The following is a 22,188-nucleotide window of genomic DNA, read 5'->3' on the forward strand; positions in this document are numbered from 1 at the left end:
ATATTATATTTATATATTTAAAGTATCATCTTAAAGCTTTTTTTAAATTATTTAATAAAGATTTATAAAAATTAACTTTAACTTTAATAAAATTTATAAATTTATAAGAAAGAATTATATTATTTAAGTACTTACTTCTTTTGATTTTACTTTATTTTATAAATAAAGACATCTTAAAGTTGACTATATAACAAGGCATAGCTATACCTCCGGAGTTTTATAGCAATTGCACTAGGAACACTACCGATCCGGCGTAACTTTATGCTCCTATGTTACTTGGAATCTTGATACAGCTTCGGTGGAAGGTTCATGCAATCGAAAATAGTTACGATCTAAAGTCACAGCCACTGGTAAGATTAAGGCTCCTAACTTTATATTATTTGGAGAAGCTCCTTCATAATTACTGGAACCTCCCTACCAGGATCCAAGAACTGAGAATTATTCTCGTACCTTCAAATATTAACCAACCACATCCTGGATTACGGCCTCCATCTTCAGTGCCTCCTTTCGTTCAATTATTATCACATCACCTGCCAGCATATGTCAGTAACCTTGTCAATTCAACATCGCCTGAACCATCTCTTGCAGTGGAAACAGTCACCATGGTTCTCAAACATGAGCCCATAGCCGTGGTTGGAATGGCAATCAAAGTCGCTGGAGCTGATGACGTGCAAGAGTTTTCGCAGATGCTACGCACCGGAAAGTCACAGCATGAGTTGATTGGGCCGGACCGTCTCATGATGGACACGCTGTTTCGCGAGGAAGAAAAGGATACGTCGCGAAATTGGTATGGAAATTTCATCAGAGACGTTGACGCCTTCGACCACAAGTTCTTCAAGCGCAGTCCGAGGGAGTCAACCACCATGGACCCCCAGCAGCGCCTGTTTCTACAGGCCGCTTACCAGGCTGTCGAGCAGTCGGGTTATTTCACCGAGAACGATAACGGCGGCGATAGGGATAAGAGGCATGTCGGTGTCTACGTCGGAGCTTGTGCTGCTGACTACGAGCATCATGTCGCATGCCACTCTGCCAACGCCTTCACGGCCACCGGAAACCTGAAAAGCTTTGTTCCGGGAAAGGTATCTCACTATTTTGGATGGACAGGCCCATCCATGACATTCGACACAGCTTGCTCAGCTTCCGCCGTTGCCATCCATACAGCCTGCCAGAATCTGATTTCGGGCGAATGTTCGGCTGCCCTAGCTGGCGGTATAGCTACCATGTCCAACTTTCTCTGGTTCCAAAACCTCGCTGGAGCCAGCTTTCTCAGCCCAAGTGGCCAGTGCAAGCCCTTTGACGATGCAGCAGATGGGTACTGCCGTGCAGAGGGCATCGCCTGCGTCTTCCTAAAGAGGCTGAGCGATGCTCTGAAAGATGGGAATCCTGTTCTTGGATGCATTTCAAGCACAGCTGTGTACCAGAATCAGAACTGCACCCCTTTGTTTGTGCCAAACTCTCCCTCTCTCTCCCAGCTTTTTGGAGACGTTATCGCCAAAGCAGGCCTCAAACCGCGCGACATCTCCCTCGTCGAGGCCCACGGAACAGGCACACCGGTTGGCGATCCTGCTGAATATGAAAGTATTCGCCTTGCCATTGGTGGATCGAACCGCGACACAACACTGCCCGTTGGTTCTGTCAAAGGACACATTGGCCATACCGAGGGTGCATCAGGAGTAGTATCGCTGATCAAAGTCATCGTCATGATGCAGGAGAAGTACATTCCTCCCCAGGCAAGCTTCTCCAAGATGAGCTCTCACATCAAGGTGACACCTTTCGACATGATGGAAGTCGTCACTAGCTTGCAACATTGGAGCGGGGACCAAAGGGCTGCCCTCATCAACAATTATGGTGCCAGTGGTTCCAACGCTTCCATGGTAGTGACACAAACACCAGCAGCTCAGCTTGTTGAAAATCCAGCCTTGTCATCCAAACCTGTTCCCTTTCGTGTTTCTGGTCATGATGGCCGCTCTATCAAAGCATTCTGCGCCAAGCTGCTATCAACAATCGAGCAGGATGCGTGTTCTGACGTCAGAAACCTGGCATACAACATCAACCGGCAGTTCAACCCTGATCTGAAGCGTCGTCTCATCTTTAGCTGCCGGTCGAGGGATGATCTTGTATCAAATCTTGCCGGTATTGCATCCATGGCAGACGATTCGCAAGCAGGAATAGAGATTCCCAGCGTACAACGTCCCGTCATACTCTGCTTCGGAGGCCAGATATCTACCTACGTAGGTCTTGATCGAAATGTCTACGATGGAATTTCCATCTTACGCTATCACCTCGATCAATGTGACGCCCGTATGCAGTCACAAGGTTTCGGCAGCATTTACCCGGGAATATTCCTCCGTACTCCCCAAGATACAGTCCAGCTTCAGCTGATGCTTTTTGCTTTGCAATATTCTTGCGCCATGGCCTGGCTCGACTCTGGTCTTTCTTCAAAGGTCGTCGCCTTGACGGGACACAGCTTCGGCGAGATAACAGCCCTTTGTGTCTCTGGCGCCTTTTCTTTGGACGACGCCGTCAAACTCGTGGGAAGCCGTGCCTTGGCGGTGAGAGATCATTGGGCCGTTGACCACGGAGCTATGATGGCAGTCGAGTCTGAGGAGGCCCATGTACTTGAGCTTCTGGCTGAGGCAAATGAGTCAGATGACGTGGCCGAAATAGCGTGCCATAACGGGCCTCGCAGCTTCACGCTTGCCGGGCCTACCAGATCAATCGAGAGGGTCGCTGAGGTGATATCAAAAGACGCGAGATTCCAGTCCATCAAGTTCAAATGGCTCAACGTGACAAACGCTTTCCACTCGAGCCTGGTTGATCAACTTACCCCGGAGCTAGAAGGCATTGGTAGAGGACTGGAGTTCAAGGAACCTTGCATACCACTTGAACGAGCAACTCGTACCAGGATAGACCCTAAGCTCGATTACAAGTTCGTTTCCGAGCATATGAGAAATCCAGTGTATTTTAACCATGCTATACAACGGCTTGCGAACGATCACCCCTCGGCTGTCTTTATCGAGGCTGGATCTACCTCTGGTATCACCATGATGGCGAGCCGTGCCTTGGCAGGACGCAAAAGCTTCAGTTCACAGTACTTCCAGGCGATTAATCTTACCAACGACAGGGCATTGGACAATCTCACAGACGCCACCTTGTCCTTGTGGAATCAGGGGCTGTCTTTTGCTTTCTGGGGTCACCACCCATCGCAGAGCAGCGAATACACCACGATGATCCTGCCACCCTACCAGTTTGAAAGGTCTAAGCACTGGCTTGAACTCAAATCCCCTCTGCAAGCTGTGAATGCTGCTGCTGCTGCTGCTGCTGCTGCACTCGGGCCTCCGGGATTCACTGCCCAAGGCAATGAAACAGCACAGGCGCAAACAGACGGTCTGTGGAGTTTGGTTTCCGACCACGCAGATAGCCCCGTGTTCCGTATCAACACAAGCTCAGATAAGTACAGAAGCTTCATCTCGGGCCATCTGATTGCCCAAACCGCCCCAATCTGTCCTGCAACTCTCATGGTTGATATGGCCATCGAAGCGCTGTTCAGCATCAATTCGCATTGGAGAGAAAACGGCTTTCTCCCTGTTATTCACCACATGGTCAACCACTCGCCACTCTGTGTCAACTCTTCACTTACTACCTATCTCAAGTTTGAGCCGCTAGGTGATCAAGGTGCCCACTGGAAGTGGAGGATCTATAGTCATTCGTCACAATCAGACGAGAATCATGCGGAGACGCATGTCGAAGCTGAGATTCATGTTCGAGATCCTCTCGATAGAGGCTATCAATCGGAGTTCTCACGCTTCGATCGACTAGTGACGCACACCAACTGCACCAAGATGCTTCAGCTCGGCTTGGGCGCGCATCAAGCTGCCCGGGTTGACGTTCTGACAGGCCGCAACATATACCGCACGTTTTCTGATGTTGTCGACTACGGTGACTTGTATCGTGGCGTCACAGCTCTCGTCGGCACTTCGACTGAGTGCACAGGGCACATTGTCAAGAAACCCTCTGGAAACACCTGGCTTGACGTACCTCTCAGCGACTCCTTTAGTCAGGTCGGCGGCATCTGGGTGAATTGCATGACCGACTGCGATCCAGCTGATATGTTTATCGCCACGGGTTGTGAGTTGTCTATGCGGTCCCCGTTTGTCGAGCAAGATTCCGACCAGATCCAGGAGAGCTGGCATGTATTCGGTCGCCATACTCGCCAGTCCGAGAAGCTCTGGGTATCAGACTTGTTTATCTTTAATCCCTCAACTGGCCTACTGCGTGAGGTGATGCTGGGTATCCAGTATGCGCGTGTCGCAAAGGCTTCGATGCGTCGTATGTTGACGAGGCTGACTACTGATCCGTCAGCTCTCAAATCGAAGCCACCAACGGAAATTGTCTCCAAGCCCACTGAGCCTGTACTCACTCCGCCCATGTCCCCTGGACATACTGCTCAGGACAGAGGGACTTCCAAACCAGAGGGGGCACCAATCAAGCCCAGAGCCGCCAGCCATCCAGATATCACGGAGGACGTCAAGAAGCTTGTGGCACATGTGGCAGGAATAGAGGCTGGCGATATCACACTTGATGCCGAGATGGCGGATTTTGGTATCGACTCGCTTATGGGTATGGAAGTTGCTCGTGAGGTTCAGGTCGTTTTCAAGTGCACCTTGGATCAGAATGAGTTGATGGAGGCAACAAGTCTCCGCAAGTTTGTCGTCTGCATATCGAAAGCGCTCTATGGCCCCGAATACGATGGCACCTCAGCTTCCAGCAGCGATGATAACAGCGAGTCATCTGGTAGTTCGTCTGCTTCGAGCAAGGCGTCAAGCTTGACTACGCCCACAGACCTCGACCTGGCGCAGACTCCACCAAAACCTTCATCGTCTGTGGATTCGAGGCCGGTATCAAGCAATCTGCAGCTATCCGAGTCTGATGTACTGGCATCATTCGCTCAGGTGAAACTTCTCTCCGATGAGCACCTTGTACACTTTAAAGTCGACAACATCGACCGTGAGGTCTTGGCTGGCTCCAGTCGTCTTTGTGTCGCCCTTGTCGTCGAGGCTTTTGAGCAACTGGGTGTCTCTCTGACGAGTGCAGGTCCAGGACGAGTCCTCGAATCCATACAGTTCCCGCCAGCTCACAAAAGACTAGTGGACTTCATCTATAGATTCCTTTGCGATGATGCCCGCCTTATCGATATCAACGATGCAACCGGACAGATCACGCGTACACAGGTTCCCACTCCTCGTAAGACAAGTTCGCAGATACTTGACGAGCAGCTGGCGAGGTATCCCGAGTTTGTAGTGGCCAACAGACTCACCTACTATGCAGGAACCCACTTGGCCGATGTTCTCAAGGGAGAGACAGACGGCCTTCGTCTCATCTTTGGAAGTATCGAGGGTCGTGATCTAGTACAAGCACTGTACTGCGACCACACTTTCAACCGGATGAATTACAACCACATGAAGCTTGTCATTGAAAATCTGGTGGATAGACTTGGAGACAGTCAGCCCGGCGAGACGATGAAGATCCTCGAAGTAGGTGCTGGAACTGGAGGGACAACCCACGTCTTGGCTCCAATGCTAGCAAAGCTCGGAATCCCCGTTGAGTACACATTCACAGATATATCTGGATCTATGGTTGCAAGCGCCAGACGCAGGTTTGGCAAATCATATCCATTCATGAGATTTGCAGTTCACGACATCGAAACGCCGCCAACTGAAGATCTGAAGGGTCAACATATCATCATTGGTAGCAACGCCGTGCATGCAACCAGGAATCTGGTGACTTCTGCTTCTAATCTAAGAAGTGCACTGCGTGCCGATGGCTTTCTGATGATCTTGGAGATGACCGAATCTGTACCCTTCGTCGACATCATCTTCGGTCTCCTCGAGGGCTGGTGGCTGTTCGACGATGGCCGCAAGCATGCCATTATTACCGCTGAGGAATGGGAGCGTAATCTTCACAACGCTGGTTACGGCCATGTTGACTGGACTGATGGATCATTGCCTGAGAACACTTTCCAGAAGGTCATCATCGCTCTCGCGTCAGGAAAGCCCCGGGATAGGCTACCCAAATCAACCCTGCGCAAGGCAGCAGTTGAGGAGTCGACGAGCGAAGAGCGGCAAAGGCAGAGAGAGCTGGAAATTGAACGCTATGTTGCCAAGTACTCGGCTGACTTTGAGGTACACAACGAGGTTCAAGACGCCCGCCCGATCACCAGGACCCAGAGCAGGAGGGCAATTGTTCTTTTGACTGGCGCTACCGGCAGTCTTGGCTCTCACCTGGCCGCCACTCTTGCGAGCAACGACGACGTGGAAGCAGTTGTCTGTATCAACCGCCGGAGTAGGGCACCCGTTGATGAACGACAGGTCGAGGCTTTCAGGTCTCGCGGCATTACAATCACTTCTGCCCAGCGCTCCAAGATGCGTATTCTTGAGGCAGATGCCTCGAGCTCTAACCTGGGCCTCTCCGAGTCCGACTATCAATGGCTGGTGCGGAATGGGACGCACATTATACACAACGCTTGGCCAATGAGTGGAACTCGTCCTGTCAAGGCATTCGAACCCCAGTTCCAGGCTCTCCGTAACCTCTTGGACCTTGCACGGGACATGTCTCGTCGCAAGGATGCTCCTCGTATCACGTTCCAGCTCGTGTCTTCCATAGGTGTTGTCGGTCACTTCGACTCTCCCCGCGTTCCAGAGGAGCGTGTTTCCCTAAGATCTGTGCTTCACATCGGATACTGTGAAGCTAAATGGGCATGCGAGCGTATCCTCGATCAGACACTACACAAGAATCCAGATGTCTTTGATGCCATGGTTGTGCGTCCTGGACAGATCGCTGGTTCAAGCAAAAGCGGCTTTTGGAATCCCATAGAACACTTCGCATTTCTCGTCAAGTCGGCCCAATCTCTCCGTGCATGGCCCGATTTCGATGGCGTTGTGCAATGGGTCCCAGTGGACAATGTGGCTCAGAGCATGGTTGATCTCCTCCACCTGGGAGATGTCAATCGCCCTAAACCGCATCCCGTCTACCATATCGATAACCCAGTTGGGCAACCCTGGAAGGTCATGTCACAGGCATTGGCGGCTTCTCTGGACATTCCGCCTCGGCGCATAATCCCTTTCAGCCGGTGGGTGAAGCTGGTTCGTAACTCGCCACTTCCAGCCGATACCTGGAACCCGGCTGCACGACTCATTGATTTCTTAGATTCCAACTTCGAGCGCATGTCTTGCGGCGGGTTGATTCTCGACACTGTGAAGGCACAGAAGCACTCTAGTACTCTGTCAGTACAAGGCCCTGTCACTACAGAAATCGCTGTGAAATATATAAAATACTGGAAGGAGAGTGGTTTCTTAGCTTAGTTTTATAACGCGCTTTAATCACAATAAAGAACAATACTTCTTTCTACATTTTAAATGCCTCTGCTACACCGAGGCCACCAAAGCTAATACCTGTAATGACTACATACGCCATCGATGACTGAGTGCATGTTCTGAAGAGGTCTGGAGACGCGCTTACAGGTTTTGCCAGAAATTTCGCTGTTGAAAGCCGCGGCGAACCCTTGAGCTTGTGTAGTGCTATCGAACACCTTTATCGGCGTATAGTCAAAACAATCGCCCTCCTTATCAAAAACAAGAGCTATTCAGGTTGTTGGTCGCTAGGGATGTAGATCGGTCGCGGAGAAACAAACGTCAATTGAGGGATTGTTACAAGTAATACATCGGTTTATATGAGTATTTAGCCCAAGAGTATTCTTATACAAGTGGAAATTCTCCATGTCCCACAAATGTCCTTAACATGCAATTCTTGTCATGATCTTCCTGGATCGGTGACCCACCTCAGTGGGGAATTCGTTGGTTAATATCAACGAAACCCCGCTTCCTTCACGTGCTGCAGTACCATACTTGGCAGACACGTATTAAGTGAAGGGCCTCATGTACGTGCCTGAACAACATTCCGACAAGACATCAGTGTTCGAACCGTATCTTCAGACTTTCGCCCAGTCTACCAACGTAATCTATTTGAGAAGACACCGTCAAACATGCCACCGATTATCCACTGCGTGCGCCATGGGCAGGGCGCTCACAACCTTAGCTACGCGAACCATGATCTACCCGATCCCGAACTGACCCCTCTTGGAGAGGAACAAGCCCAGGCTCTGGTCCGCAGGCCTGAACTGGCCAACATTGAGCTTGTCGTATCATCACCACTACGACGTACCATTCAGACTACTCTATTGGCGTTCCCATCAAAGCTCAAAGCCGGCATGCAAGTTCTGGCTTGGTCAGAGGTGCAGGAAGCAAGTGATCTGATCTGCGATACTGGCAGCCGTCTTCCTGATATCAAAGCCAGGTTCGATGGTCTGCCTGTAGATTTCAGCCTTATTGAGCCAGACTGGTACCTCAAGGTATTTAGCCTCTATTCCGAATATTTCGTTCTAGAGGTCTAATTTGCCTTCATGATAAAGCAGGGAAAATGGGCCCCATTTGCAGCTTGCCTCCTAGAGAGGGCTCAGCTGGCCCGACAATGGCTGAGCGAACGGCCTGAAGCTGAAATTGTGGTGATTTCACATGGTTGTTTCCTACACTTTCTGACAGATGACTGGGTTAATGCCATCAATCCTCAAGGTGTGTTATTGTCAAGACTGTAAACATAAGTGCTGATACTAATGAGTGATCTAGCAACTGATTGGGGTAACGCTGAGATCCGCTCCTTTACCTTTGCTTCTAATATGAGTGGAGGTTGCTCTCTTGATGAGACCCATGAATCAAGAATGAGACGAGGGTGTCAACAACCTGCTTTGACAAAGGAGCAACTGCTAGAGCTACGGAATACAGTACTAAAGACATGGATTGAATGGGGAGTAATAAGAGAATGATATTTATTAAGTCGTTAGCAGAAAAGGAGATGACTTGATCTTATGGTGCATGCAAGGATATTGGAGAGGAAAATTTCAACCGAAGAATCCAACATTCTTCCTACAATCTTCTGAATTCAGATACTTGAAGATCTGAACAACAATGAAGTGTCTTCTCGTTTAATTAGCCAAGAGACTGGAAACCCGCAACCTCGCACGTTCTGGATCGACTGTCAACTAAAGAATTAGGCCTATGTATAAGGATGGGAGCTCAGAGAGTGACTCCTGCAGGACCGTAAGATGGAGTAACGAATTTATATCAAGCTAACATAACGTATATCTACAACAGCCAGCCTCCGCGATAAGATTTTAAATTCCTTACTATCTCCGAAAGATCCAGGCTTGGAACAGATTCTAACATTATGCTTTAGCTAGCGCTGCTTTTTCTTTTTATACTTATACTATATTGTAATATTTAGACCGTAGCAAGAGTCCTACTAAGGAAACCAGACCTCTACTTCTAATGGTATTCCACCTAGGAAAGGCAATACTACAATTCACTCTTACCTGTACTCACTGCTAAGATGACTGACGAGTCAAGCCCAGATCTCTTACTGTAAAAATCTGGAAAGTAGCCGACGGGCTGATTCGGTGAGATCGGCCCTAAACGCGGCGAGACCGACTGTTCTGCCTCCAGTTCGCTATGTATCGAATCCGCAGCGTAAATGTCAACCCCCTGTTCATGTGCCGAGGCCTTATGTACCGCTCCTAGCCCCTGAAGATGAGATCTCGCTTTCAACATTTCGGCCGCCAGTGTCTGCGACGCTCGTTGAGCCCAGTCATAGGGTGTTTCACCTGCGTGATCCTTTGCGTTTGCCATCTCGCCTGAGCAAGGGTCATCCAAAAGTATTCGAAGGATGTCTAGATCCCCAATTGCCGCAGCTGAATGCAGCGGTGTGACGCCATTGAAGTCTGCTTTCGCAGCGTTCGCCCCGGCGTTCAGAAGAAGTTGCACCGTTGAGGTGTGTTGCCAATACGCAGCGGCATGAACTGGTGTACCACCATAACGTGACCCTGGAGCATCAAGGTCATTTGGGTTGAACTCTGAGCTTGATATGAGCTTTTCAACTACGCATTTCAGCCCAAAGGAGGCAGCGTAGTACAAAGGTGTGGCATGGCGAGGATAAATGTCCCATTTGAAATTATAGGTCGCATTTAGAATTTGGACCCAAGCCATGAAATTTGCTCTGTGACAGAAATCGAAGAAGTCCAGCACGAGTTTAAGTAGGTCGTCATATCCTGTCTTGTCTTCGTTCTGTGAGTCCTTGGAATAATAAGCGAAGGCCAAGTTCGCATGATACGGCCATGCACTCGCCGCGTATTTGAGGAACGGATAATGCTGCAACCTCTGCGTATAGCTCTCCGCAGTCTTGGCTGGTCCATCAGAAAAGTCCCTCAGCATGAGATAGGTAAGGCATATCAAAGCAAGGTTGCGATGCGAGTCTTGCATAGTAAAGCAAAAGTGATCAACACTTGTATCACTTCCATGTTTCGGAGATACAAGATAGTCTCGCACAGAGAGATGCGATAGATGGACGTGCCCCGTTGGCGATAGTTCAAAAAGGGAGTTGCCTAGAAAAATGATATCCATAGGCTTGGATAACCGAGCTTCAGAGTCTAGGTAAAAGGTGCCGGGTTCAACAGCGAGGACTTCATAAAGTTCAGTGAGTGTGAGCGGCATCAAAGAGAAACTAATCCATTCTAGAGCGCTTCTCATTGTTTGACAAGCGTATTGGGGAACCCCCAAAAGTATGTTTCTGTAAGTAGCCTCCAGGCCCGAGGGGAGCTGGGTAAGAGCTTGGCGTATAGCTTTGACTGAGCGAAGGGGCGCGATAGCATCTAGTTGGCATTGGGCCCAGCGAAACCTATATATGCGTCAACATGCTAGTTGCCCTGACCAGATATAATCAGACGTTTACGAACATTGGGTTCGAGTCTGCCGCCAAGGCATCCGATATATGCTGCTTGATTTCTGAAGGCAGCCATTGAAGGTGTCTATTCTTCTCAAGCTGACTCCTGACGTATACTTGAATATCCTCGCGGACCTCTTGCCTGTGATCGTGCAGTTGAAGTTGCAACGCGTCGTGGAAGACTTGCTCCAAGCTCTCCGTCTTGCGTCCTGTCACAAGAACCCTTGCGTGTGAGTGCGAATCTGTAATATAGATGCTGCGAATGATATCGCCCAGCTCGATTGACATTTTGCTCTCATCCAGTCCATCGATCAGAATGAAGATCTTTTGGGTTTGAAGCATTTCTGATAATGATTCTTTGAGTAATGTCAGTGACGGGGGCGCCTCATAACCAGCAGATTGAGATGCCTTGAATGCAGCTCGAATTGCGCCAGGTATGGAGCCAGTCTCCATGCAGCATTGCGCGACGATAGAGCCAAGAATGTTGGAAGGTTCAAGAGATTCCGACTTTCGGAAATCACAGTAAGTATACGCGACAAGAGAGTGTTCCAAGGATCTGGTAGTGTCGGTAATCAGGTACTCAACGAGATAAGCGCTATACCAGGATCATAAAGTCAGAGCCATTTCCTAAACCAGGTGATCTCAAGCTTACAATAATTGAGTCTTTCCGGTGCCAGCTATTAAAAGCATGAGTATTTCCACCGTTTATTTACTTGTTCGATCCCGTGGCAGGATATGAGACACTTACGAGCACCATTCAGCCATAGTAATCGAGTATCGCCTCGATACCACTTCTTGAACTCATCGCAAGCGGACACCCAGGTACTTGTACCCACTTGATGTTGCCTCATTGTGTCAAGGTGGCTAGGTCGAAATGTTATCGATGACAGCCACTTGAAAATATCGCGATCTTCTGCTTCTTTACGTGTTACAACAGGCGCTTTGTTCGCTTTCAAGAGACGAAGACTAACCTGATTTCGAAGCACTCATGGCGTTCAATTTATCCTCGATGCGGGAATGTGATGCCTCCAACCTGGAATGCAAAATAATTGTAGTCGCACGTATCTCGAGAAGGAGTGTTCTGTTAACCTTAGATATAGTCATATCTTCAAAGTTGGCCGTTTTTAAAGACTTACGATTGATGTACTGACAAGGCAAGAATGAGACGAGTCTTGCATTTCTCGAGCCGGTCCAAGCAGGACTTGACTTCTGGCTCAATCAAATACCAGCGAGCAGCAGCACTTACTCTGCTTATAGCTGAGACTGGTGCTGATGCAGCAGGTAGGGGGCTGCTCAATCGTTGTTCCAGCTCATCTAGGATAGCTTGGCTATGTGGCAAGATGCCACTTATAGAGCCTCTTACTTTTTCGTAAACGACACCGACGTCCGCCCCTGCCAGTGTGTCCGTCTTCCCGTCGAGTCCCAGTTGAAGCGCTTCAAAGATATTTCTCAAGTTTCGTACCTCATCAATTGTTCTTGTTAATCCGGAAGGGGACTCCTTTAGTGCAGTACGAAAGGTCAAGCATAGCGAAAGAGCTTTGTTGGCCGTCTGAATGATAGCGATCACACCGGCTGTAATGCTAAGAGGATCCATTAAACTGATATAGCCAGTCTGGTGACTTGACGAAAGAGATTATGAAGCTAAAAGAACCTGTTCATAAACGACTGACACAAGGTTATTGAACTCTGGAACGCACATGCGAATGCTGCAGTGTTTATTTCAGACACAATCGCAAAACGCCCGGCGATGCGGAAGGAAAGTGTAGAATGTAGCCTGTGACCCCGCCTCCAAGCACTGCCACTTGTTCAATCTCTATAACCAATTGAAACCCAACACGTTGCGTTGCTTCTTACTCGACCTTAGTAAGATGACAAGGGTTATTGGCTGGGGAGCATCACGTTGGTGGCGTGGTTTCAAGCCGTAAGCATACTTAGCTGTTCTGCCTTAGATAACCCTTTTCTGCTGACAGATTTCACAAGCCTCTCCTCCAATGGCAAACCGCCGCAAAGGGACCTTTGCGATGTGATTTTCGTAGTCCCCAGTAACCGGTAGGGTTACAGCAACTCTATGTAGGACAGAACCGCGCATATCGCCGTCGGCGTTGGCACCAGCCACTATCATGAAGACGCATCTCTTGTCGATTGTGCGGGCTCCTAAATCGATGATGCCCAACTCCGTACTCGGTATGGCTTGCGTGGTAGGGAGAACAATCGGGGCTTCCACCAAGATCGATCCTCGACGAAGTTGCGCGAGATAAGCAGTCCCTTCGTTCATGCCCGGCATCTGTCCCATCTGAAACTGCATAAAGTCACCCCAGATGGTGTCTTCAATCGCATTCTGGGGGCGCAAGCGGAAATCGCGTTCCCTCTGTAGCTTCACCGCCCTGACGGCCTTGCGATAGTTCCTCCGGAGAATTGTTGCAATGACGCTGATTTGTCGAGAATTGTATCGCCCACCACCAAAGGCACTGGCGACCTTGCGAGCTCTGCGACCTTTACCCTGACTGAATAGAATTAGGGTAATATCGCGATGTATTTCATTAGGAACAGGCTCATGCACAGTACCCAAGTGCTTTTTGACTGTGCAAACACCTAACCATCGGCCGTCGACTATCACGGTCCCCTCCTCCATGCGAACAAGTCCTAGTGGTTTGACTGTATCCAGACCGCTTGAAGAAGAGAGCTTGTGCCTTATATCAAAGTCTGGCAGTATGCAGCTAGGCTTGCCTCGATGTGTTAGAGGCGCGGGTGTCGCTACCGGCATCAGAAGCCATCTCAAGTGGCCGCAAGAGACAGCCTGCTCGAACCACTTGCTCCAAGCTCCTCTGTTCGTCTCGCTTGTTGATGTTGGGATCTCCACCCCGGAAGCAGCCATAATGCCGTAAACCTCGTCACGAGGCAGCTCAGCTGCCCGATTTCCGAGGAGCTCCATCACCCGTGTTCTGTCGCCCCGGGCCAAACGCATATTCACCATCCCACTGAAGTAACTGTATAATCTATGAAACTCGTCTCCGAAGCATTCCTCGATTCTCAGCGTGTCGCAGATATCCGGCAACGCTGAGAAGAGAATATCTTGAATGACGAGGGGTACTAGTTCCTTTCCAATCCATATTACTTGGCTGGCAAGGATGTATTCCTGTAGAGTCCATACCCGTGTGGCCCAGGGCGTGGTCGTTAGCCTTGCCAGCCCCCTCATTCCTTTGATGATCAATTTTCGCCCATGTCCCGTCGTCCATATCGCACCTTGCTCGGCCCATTCCTCTTCCTCATGCATTCTGACCGCAGGCTTGAGCTGTTCCACTACTCGATCTACGCTCGCCTGAGAAATCTGCAGGTCGCAGCTTAATACAATCACCACAGCGATAGAATCGCCAAATATGCGACCCATCAGTGGAATTTGTTGGTTCATATCTGCATCGTCTTGCTGATTGATGCAGATTGTGTCCACCCAGCAATAGTCCACTGTACCAGCAAATCGCTGCTCATTGACTGCTTTGAGGGCTTGTCGGCCTGGGCTTTCTAAAAATCCTCTACCGAGAGGAAATCGTTGCTCACTCCAGGCGTGTGACGCGGCTAGGTATGGTGGTGAGGTACCCAAGACCTGCTCGGTGACTACACCAGTCGAGAGGTTGATGAGTCTGAATGTTGCCATTATGAGTAGAGGTTTAATGTCTCAGATAATAGTCTGAGTGGTAATGGGCATTTCGTAGTTGTTACAAGTGTAGAGGCGGAGTTTAAATGTAAAGCTTAATGGGTGGAGGTGAATTTTCTTCTCCAGATCCTTGGCGCCCTGTCAGCTTACTGCCATGCATGTTCACCAGATTGCACCGGCTTTCAACCCAAGGGTTCTTTTCAGCTTGGCGTTGCTAGCGGCAAGCCACACCAGACAAAAGCTGAAGGGAAGCGCATGTGTCGGGCGTTATGGCTACTAACTTAGAGGCTAACATAATATATGACTACATGATTCTCTCGAACGAGAGAGCAGTACTGTAAAAGATATAGCAACGTTCCCAGGTCTAAATATAGAGGTCAGATTGAGGCATGCAGTTCCTAATAATGCCGTGCCGCTCGAGGCGCGTACCATATTCAGCTCGTGTCTCAGTGCAGCCAGGAATGGCAGAGCCTGGTGCAAGTACAGCCTGCTTCAAGACCTAGAGTAAGTTTACATAAGACTTCATATCCAATAGCGGCCATTTTCAAACCTCCATCAGCACTCGTTAGAATTATCACGACGCCACAGCGCTTAAATGTGCACATTTCCAGATTGCCTGATCTTTCCCCCTACGCTACCTGGTTCGCATATATACGGTATTACAGGCGGCCAAAGCCCATTTTCATTAGCTCTACAATATTCGCACACTTGGCTCTAAATGCTTTTATTCCTCTAACTTTACTTGCCATTCACCATGGCGTCGAGAAAAAGGTGTCGCGAACTATTTTCTTCGCTGATAAAGCCTTGGTGGTTCCATCTTCTCCCAATGCTTGTTTCCATCGGTTTGGTCGTGAGCATGGTGTTCGTGCTGAAGAGTTCAAATGGGCAACCCGTAAACAGTAACGACAAAACTCTCAACGCAAAAATATCTGCCCTCTCGACTGCCAATAGTGTGTTCCTACTGATGTCACATGAGTGCAAGCGATGGACACTTCTGAAGGAAATTGACAATAATGCATAAACATGTCTGTCGCTCCTATCACACTCCGTTCTTTGCAAAGCGACGTTGACGAATTCCTTCTCGTTTCACTTTGGTGCGTTACAGTAAATACAGAACTTGTTCACTACGTCCGGGCTTCTAATAATTATCTTCTTCAGACGTGTACTATCGAGGCGGGAGCGTAAGACCAGAGAGCATGTAAGAACAAATATATATTCTGCAATGAATCCTCTGTCCCCTCGCAATATAGAGAAGAAACACCTCGTAGAACAAAGCCAGGTACCCATGGTGAATTTACCGACGAGACCTGTTAGCCAAGGCTGTATTGACGGAAATGTATCTAAATGATTCTGAGAGAGAAGCCTTGTCTCACTCGCACTTGGCACTAGTTACCCTCAAATTGTTTTTCATGCCGTGACAATGATTGACTTTGGAACCAGTCATCAAATTTTGGAAACTGCAGCGCAGGAGTGGGATAGATTTACAGTCGAAATGACTGAAATAAATAAAGGATATAGAAGTTATTCTTTTGTTTTCTTTAACTAATGAGGTCACGATAGTGTTAGGCTGAGATATATCATATTGGAAAATCGTACCCTAGATTCGTCAACGACTAATCCACGGCTGATTTACGTAGTGGGGACTCTATACTAATGACGATGCATGTCGCGATTCCTGGTCTCGGGATCTACAGTAGATCTGATCTCAGATCTTGCCTCTAGTGGCTCCATCCGGCACCGCAGCCGATGTCCCCGACGCAACCTCAGGTACAAAAACGAGAAATCGTGTTTGCCTTTCTTGCTGCGATCATTCCATCCCCACCTCTAAATATTTGTCTCTTGAACAAACCATTCGAGTGACTGGACTTCTTCAGTAGAGAAGCTATATAATCTGTTGATTAGATGATGTGAGCCCAAAACACAGTCTCGGTCGCCGTTTATGGCACGAATTCATACTGCCACCAATCTCTTTTCCTTGCAAAAACACTCCCTTCCAAATTCTATCTCTCTCAGCTCATCACGTCCTTGCAAGTCCTCCAGCAAGCGGGTAGTCCTATACTGTCTCTCCGCACCAACCCTCTCAACTATTGGCAGTATGTACATACCGCAAGGCGACACACAATATACACTAATAGAAGCAGAAATTCACAGATTCGAGCACTGAGAACTGTCGATCGCCTTACTGTACATTGGCCCACCATGTCGTTCGCCAACGGTCCTCTACCTAACCCCAGTGGTCAACCCAACCGACCGAGCCTAACCCTAAACGTCGATAACTACTGGGTCGAAGCAGATGAGATCCTCCAGCGCCTTTCAGAAACTCTGAAAGAGCGACCTGCAATCGAAGATCCAAACCGACGCGTTGATACCGGCATTTGGTGGGTGAAGATCATCTCCCTGCGCCTAAAGTTCAACTGGGTCATAGACCGGTTCCAGCAGGATCCCAGCATCGGCCCTACTCTTCGTGCGATGCTGCGCAGCTTTCTCAAATTGAACCCGCTCGAGGATATCCTGCCTGATGAGGAAATGAGCAGCGAGAGTTTTCCTGCTGCTGACGAGCTACGCAACCGACTCAAGAGGCTTGTTGACACTGAGCCGAAAAACGACGAAGAGGCGGAGCAGAAGAGAAAGGATATAATCGCCGATGCTGCTCTTTACATCTGGTTCTTGTCTCAGACCAAGGAGGAGTGTGAGATGGAGAAGAGTGAGGGAGATGTTGGGGGTCCTAGCCCCGATGGCGTCCTTCGTGCCCAGGGCAAGAAAAAAGACAATTGAAAGCTGATTCTGGCGCTACGCACACTTTGAGGATGGGTTATGGGCTGGGAAAAGGATTGAATCACGGATTGGTAGTGAAGATTAGATAGAGGTAGATAGACATGAAGTGGGTTAGAGTCAATGGCATCCAACCTACCCCGGTTCTCCTCCTATAGTTGCGATGATGAATCTGCGTTTGACTCTGTGGTGTCTCAGGCCACGAAATACCTTATGTATTACGACACTTTGTCGGTTTTTGAATCCAAAGTCTCGATTACTGCAGATATTGTTGTTAAAAAAAGAAAAACAGATGGCCTAATTGTAGTAAACTGGCGGTTTTGGGGAACTCCAGTCTTCGCTTGCTTTGGTAGCGTGTCGGTTTTGTCACTGACGGGTTCATGAGACCTTGTTCTCTGCCCAGGTCTTTTCATCGATTGTAGCTATTCCTAATGTCGTTGTTCTCTTTTTGAGTCCTTTGTTCAAATATTCGAGCGATTTCATCACGCGCGCTGTTCATCTACTGTCTCGGCACCGTCTCTTACCGTACTTGGTAGTCTATGCTTGCTGGAAACAAGTGTGAGCCTTGCAGCATGTACGGTAACGTTTTTGATTAAGAAAGTGATGTCAAACGACCTACGGGTTCAGAACTCACCATGTTGAGTATTTTCGGAATTACAAAGAACTTCTCTGTTGGCTTTTAGGAATTGCGTTTAGCTCAATACGAAGTTTGAGGATGCATTCCTTTATTCGTTGTCGCGATCATTATTTGGGCGTCTCCTGCGCACAGGCACTCATTCATCGACAATCTTTCAGATTGTTGTTTCTGCTACAGTCTGAATACTCTGGTCTAATTGATGTTCGACAACACTGCCGACCCGTCTTGTATTCATGCGATGATGAAGCTCTATTTATTTACTCCTCCATTCCCGCTCTATGCACGAGAGCCTAAAACGAGAAGATTACAGAGGCAAGTCATGAGCGCCAATGGCCGTGAGATGTATCGGAGTGCTGAATTAACAAAAAGGTATCCGATTCCATTTCTCAATTCAGCGCCAGGTCGAATTGCAAGTACAGAACGCGCCGGCGTCAGTTAAGCTGTCTCGAAATGCGGATCGACTGTACACCTGTGGAGCCTCCGATGCACAGTACAGCGCCTCACTCACTGAGAGTGCTATGACTCATTGCAACAGTTAGTACATACCTCACCTAACTTATCGTAGGAGCAGCTAAAGTTCAGGGCACCTACAGTGTACAGTGGGGGGCACCGATGCCCACCAAGTGGCTACCCCACAATACACAGTGCGATACTGACTGATACTTCATGATCACCGGCGCCAGCAAAATCAATTTTTTGAATAGCGAAGAGCTACATGTGATTGAAAACAACCGCCGCCGCTACGAAGATGAATATCCCGGGAGGCTTACTGAGTCGTCTTCATTTAAGACCCTTGATGACAAGTGCGACAAGATCAAGCAATGCAGCACACTGAAGATAGAATAACTACAGGAGTCTAGCTTATTCTCTCGACTGGTATCGAATTCGGCACGGTATAATGGTCAAGAAGTCAAAAGACGGCACATGGTGACAGCTCAGTCTGATACATTTATGACTCCGAAACTCCATCCGAAATGCAGACAAATAGTCAATCAGAGGGGAGGCAACTGCACAACACCGATAGTGGCCAGAAAGACCCTTCGCTTCTTGGCGAGACTCCAGTCATCCTCGGGCTCGACCTCGACGGCACGGAGAAGGGTTGAGATTTGTGCATCTACATGATTAGCGATGATGAGGAGCATACCAGACAGTGCGTTGACTTGGTCGAAAGTGCGAGGGAAGTTTTGGATAGAAGAGCCATCTTCTTTGACAAGAGGAGTGTAAGGGAGGGAGGCCGTTCTCACGCGCGTACGCGTTAGTTACAAAGGAAGCGGGGAAATGAGGTAAGCAAAATGGAATTTGGCTGAACCCGCGTTTTGTTGGAGAAGAACAGGCAACGGCACGAGAAACGCGCGCTATCACGTGATGCTGTTTGACACTTGGTAGGTACGATTTGAGATCGGAAACTCTCATACAGCAAAAGTTTTCCGGACTAGGTTAGGACGTGGCTTGCCTCGTGATTACCATACACATTCATCTATAATGCGGGGTTCGAAGGGTCAGACAGCGCAGCCTTATGATTTTTAACACTACTTCAATATCACTGTTTCTCATGGCTGATCTGATAATGGAACAAGAAGGCTATAAAAAGCTTTCTGGGCGTATCGAACACCTAGAAGAGGAAACAAACCTCTCTACGGAATGCGCCCAGCTACCCAATTATGCCGCGTATCTACAGGCATCTATATCTATGGGAATTTATAGCGCCCGACGAGGCCACCGTTTTCATCAACTAACGGCTCGCACCATCGAGAGTAAACCTCGCCTGTCTAAGGAAGAGGTCGAAATCCTCGAGGCCGAGTTTCAAAAGAACCACAAGCCTGGCAGCAGCACCAAGAAAGCACTTGCAGAGTCTATGAGAGTCGACAATGCCCGAATTAATGTATTATCATCCCATCCCCACGTGGAGACTGACTGGGAGACTAAGTGAGTTGCAGAACTGGTTTCAGAACCGGCGTGCAAGAGAGAAGAAGGAGAAGAAGACCTATGAATATGCCGCCAGGCAAAAACTCGAAAATGAGAAGGTGGCTGAGGCGGCAATCAAAACCACGAGCGAGGTTGCAACTGAGGCCGAAAATTGGTCTCTGTCACACCCAACAGGCTCCACGGGCCTCACTTCCAAGTCAGGTGGACCGGTTCGAAATGAAGATGCGACAAAGACTGCCATCAGGGGTGCTGAAGCCATTGACGAAGCGAGCGACGACAGCAATAAACTGTCAGATACTGGCGACGGTGAAGAATTAGCCAAGCCCGAAGAAACCGGTCAGTGTTTCACCGCTGAACTGCCACTCAAGCTGTTGGAAGAGATCCCCTCCAGGTTCCCGCAGTCCGAGGGTGAGGACCATGGCACTCAAAGGATACATGAAAGTAAACTCTCAGAATCAACTGCAGAGAGTAGCGCGACCCTCACGACCTTGCCCATGGACCTACAAAGCGCGCAGCCGGGATCCAAAGAACCCGCTGCCCTTATAGGCGAAGAGAGCCACACGGCCGAGCAGCCACTTCTCAGCCTCAAACCCCGAGAAGTTGGCAGCTTCTCATGGCTAATGTCTTGGGCGAGAAAGCTGTCGAGGCCTAAGTTGAAGACAGGATTCCGTCGGATCGAATGGAAATGTGTAGGTTATTCCTTTGCCTTTCTCTGCGTTCGTGTCTGTCCTTCCTTCCCCGTGCACGTCACCCTACTTCGACATATATCATCTATTCTGTCGCCCACAAGCCCAGGGCAGGCCATAGCCCCCGCCTCCTTGTCTTCGTCGAAATGATCAGATGCTGACAGCTGCAGGACTGTGGATCGGATCTGTACGCTGATTTTCCAGAATGCGAGGGGGTCGAGCTCGACAAGTTGGAAATCTTATTGCAGAGCTCTGGATCAGATACTATCCCGACGGCCGGCGTTCAACCCGAATCTCTCAATACTTTCGGCCATGTTACCTTGGACGATACCTCGAAGCAGCAGAAATGCACCACGTCAGCCAACTCCCCGACGAAGGGAGACCTGAACACCGTGGCAGATGCCAATTCGCACACCGAGCCGACTCCAGTAGAAAGGCCGCCCCCAAAGTTCCTCGCCCTATGCGTTAATACAGGGGGTAACTACAGCACATTGACGGAGATTGACACAGCGCAATTCCAGTGTGACACAAGCGCTTTCCTTGCCCTGAAGGATGAGTATTTGAGGATACGAGGCCAACGCGCCCGCTTCTGGTTCTTAATCAAGCCAACTACGGTCGACTTTGTGCAGGTGAGTGAGATACTATTGACAGGTACATAAGTTACAGATCGAACTTATGATTACTCAGTTTACACTCTGGAATCTACGACACGGCTACATCTCCGTCTGCAGCCGGCCTCAGTCCATACCACCGCACGATTCCAGGGAGTACGAGTACGCCCCGAAGCCATTGAGAAACCCCCCTCCAATGCCGCCAGAGGTCTTCATCCACTTTCTCAATCATAACGAGGACGATCATCAACCTGGGAAACGCATCTGGCTACCTCGTCTACCGAAGCGGCTTAGTAAACGGGTGATCGACTGCGATGAAGGGTGCGAGGGATGGGGGATTCATGTCATCGAAGGGCCGAACCGTGGAATGATCTTCTTAGTTATGATCCTGACGATATTCGGAAGCGTCCTTGCAACCATCTTATGGTCGGCTATACGGGGTGATATACCAGGGGGATCTACCTTGGGTGCCTTTATTGTTGCTCTACCGGCGGCGATCCTGACTGCGTTTCTGTTGAAGTTAGATGCAGTTTAATTGTTAATAATTTATAGCTATAATACTATATACTTATATATATTTATTTAATTATATTAATAGACATTCACCTGCTAATCTTTATATAGTAATACTATAATACTATAATACTGACTTGTTATTTTATTTACTTTAATATTAGCTGATTTAATTTATGTTATATTTATGCTATATTTATGATACATGTTTAAATTTTTCGATTGCCGTTTCTTATGCCGCTGTAGCGTTCGTTGAGGAGTAAATCATGCGGGTCATGATTGTATGTATCAAATGCTCTGCTGAAGCTGAGAAATCGTGTGTGACCTCCCAGTGGTTCATTCTTGACTGGATCAGCTCAGGACTTCACGCGGATACAATTGGCCGGTAGATTGCTCTCCCATTACCCATTGTTAGCGAGATACTGGTACGCGCCCATATCCCCAATTGCCTGACTTGCATTCCCGGATTATGGCGCTTAATGCATCGTTTCAAGGCCGTTCGCAGGAACCCAACTGAGATGAGGAGGGAGGCCTCAAGGTGAGGGAAATTCGGAGATCTGGGAA

The 22,188-nt window shown here is 48.8% G+C and overlaps 5 protein-coding genes across 5 annotated transcripts; 4 read left to right on the forward strand and 1 right to left on the reverse strand.

The window, feature by feature from the left end:
• Window positions 1-602: 602 nt before the first annotated feature.
• Window positions 603-7,361, forward strand: FTJAE_12952 (polyketide synthase; the record flags this gene model as incomplete). The annotated part of the gene is made up of 1 exon (XM_037346045.1): window positions 603-7,361. The coding sequence occupies one exon, from the start codon at window positions 603-605 to the stop codon at window positions 7,359-7,361; it is 6,759 nt and encodes a 2,252-aa protein (XP_037200009.1).
• Window positions 7,362-8,041: 680 nt separating this feature from the next.
• On the forward strand, window positions 8,042-8,449 carry FTJAE_12953 (histidine phosphatase superfamily clade-1; the record flags this gene model as incomplete). Its single annotated transcript, XM_037346046.1, has 1 exon — window positions 8,042-8,449. The coding sequence occupies one exon, from the start codon at window positions 8,042-8,044 to the stop codon at window positions 8,447-8,449; it is 408 nt and encodes a 135-aa protein (XP_037200010.1).
• A 1,019-nt stretch (window positions 8,450-9,468) lies between these two features.
• On the reverse strand, window positions 9,469-14,479 carry FTJAE_12954 (heterokaryon incompatibility protein; the record flags this gene model as incomplete). Its single annotated transcript, XM_037346047.1, has 8 exons — window positions 9,469-9,558; window positions 9,621-10,782; window positions 10,841-11,422; window positions 11,480-11,504; window positions 11,576-11,746; window positions 11,799-11,908; window positions 11,964-12,399; window positions 12,796-14,479. The coding sequence occupies 8 exons, from the start codon at window positions 14,477-14,479 to the stop codon at window positions 9,469-9,471; spliced, it is 4,260 nt and encodes a 1,419-aa protein (XP_037200011.1).
• A 2,199-nt stretch (window positions 14,480-16,678) lies between these two features.
• FTJAE_12955 (uncharacterized protein) lies at window positions 16,679-17,254 on the forward strand (the record flags this gene model as incomplete). The annotated part of the gene is made up of 1 exon (XM_037346048.1): window positions 16,679-17,254. One exon carries the CDS (start codon window positions 16,679-16,681, stop codon window positions 17,252-17,254), a length of 576 nt encoding a protein of 191 aa, XP_037200012.1.
• Window positions 17,255-19,455: 2,201 nt separating this feature from the next.
• On the forward strand, window positions 19,456-21,646 carry FTJAE_12956 (uncharacterized protein; the record flags this gene model as incomplete). The annotated part of the gene is made up of 4 exons (XM_037346049.1): window positions 19,456-19,770; window positions 19,826-20,503; window positions 20,671-21,129; window positions 21,188-21,646. The coding sequence occupies 4 exons, from the start codon at window positions 19,456-19,458 to the stop codon at window positions 21,644-21,646; spliced, it is 1,911 nt and encodes a 636-aa protein (XP_037200013.1).
• Between the last annotated feature and the right edge of the window lie 542 nt (window positions 21,647-22,188).

The sequence above is a fragment of the Fusarium tjaetaba genome, assembly GCF_013396195.1.
Source record: "Fusarium tjaetaba strain NRRL 66243 chromosome Unknown NRRL66243_c0000372, whole genome shotgun sequence".
Taxonomy (NCBI): Eukaryota; Fungi; Ascomycota; class Sordariomycetes; order Hypocreales; family Nectriaceae; genus Fusarium; species Fusarium tjaetaba.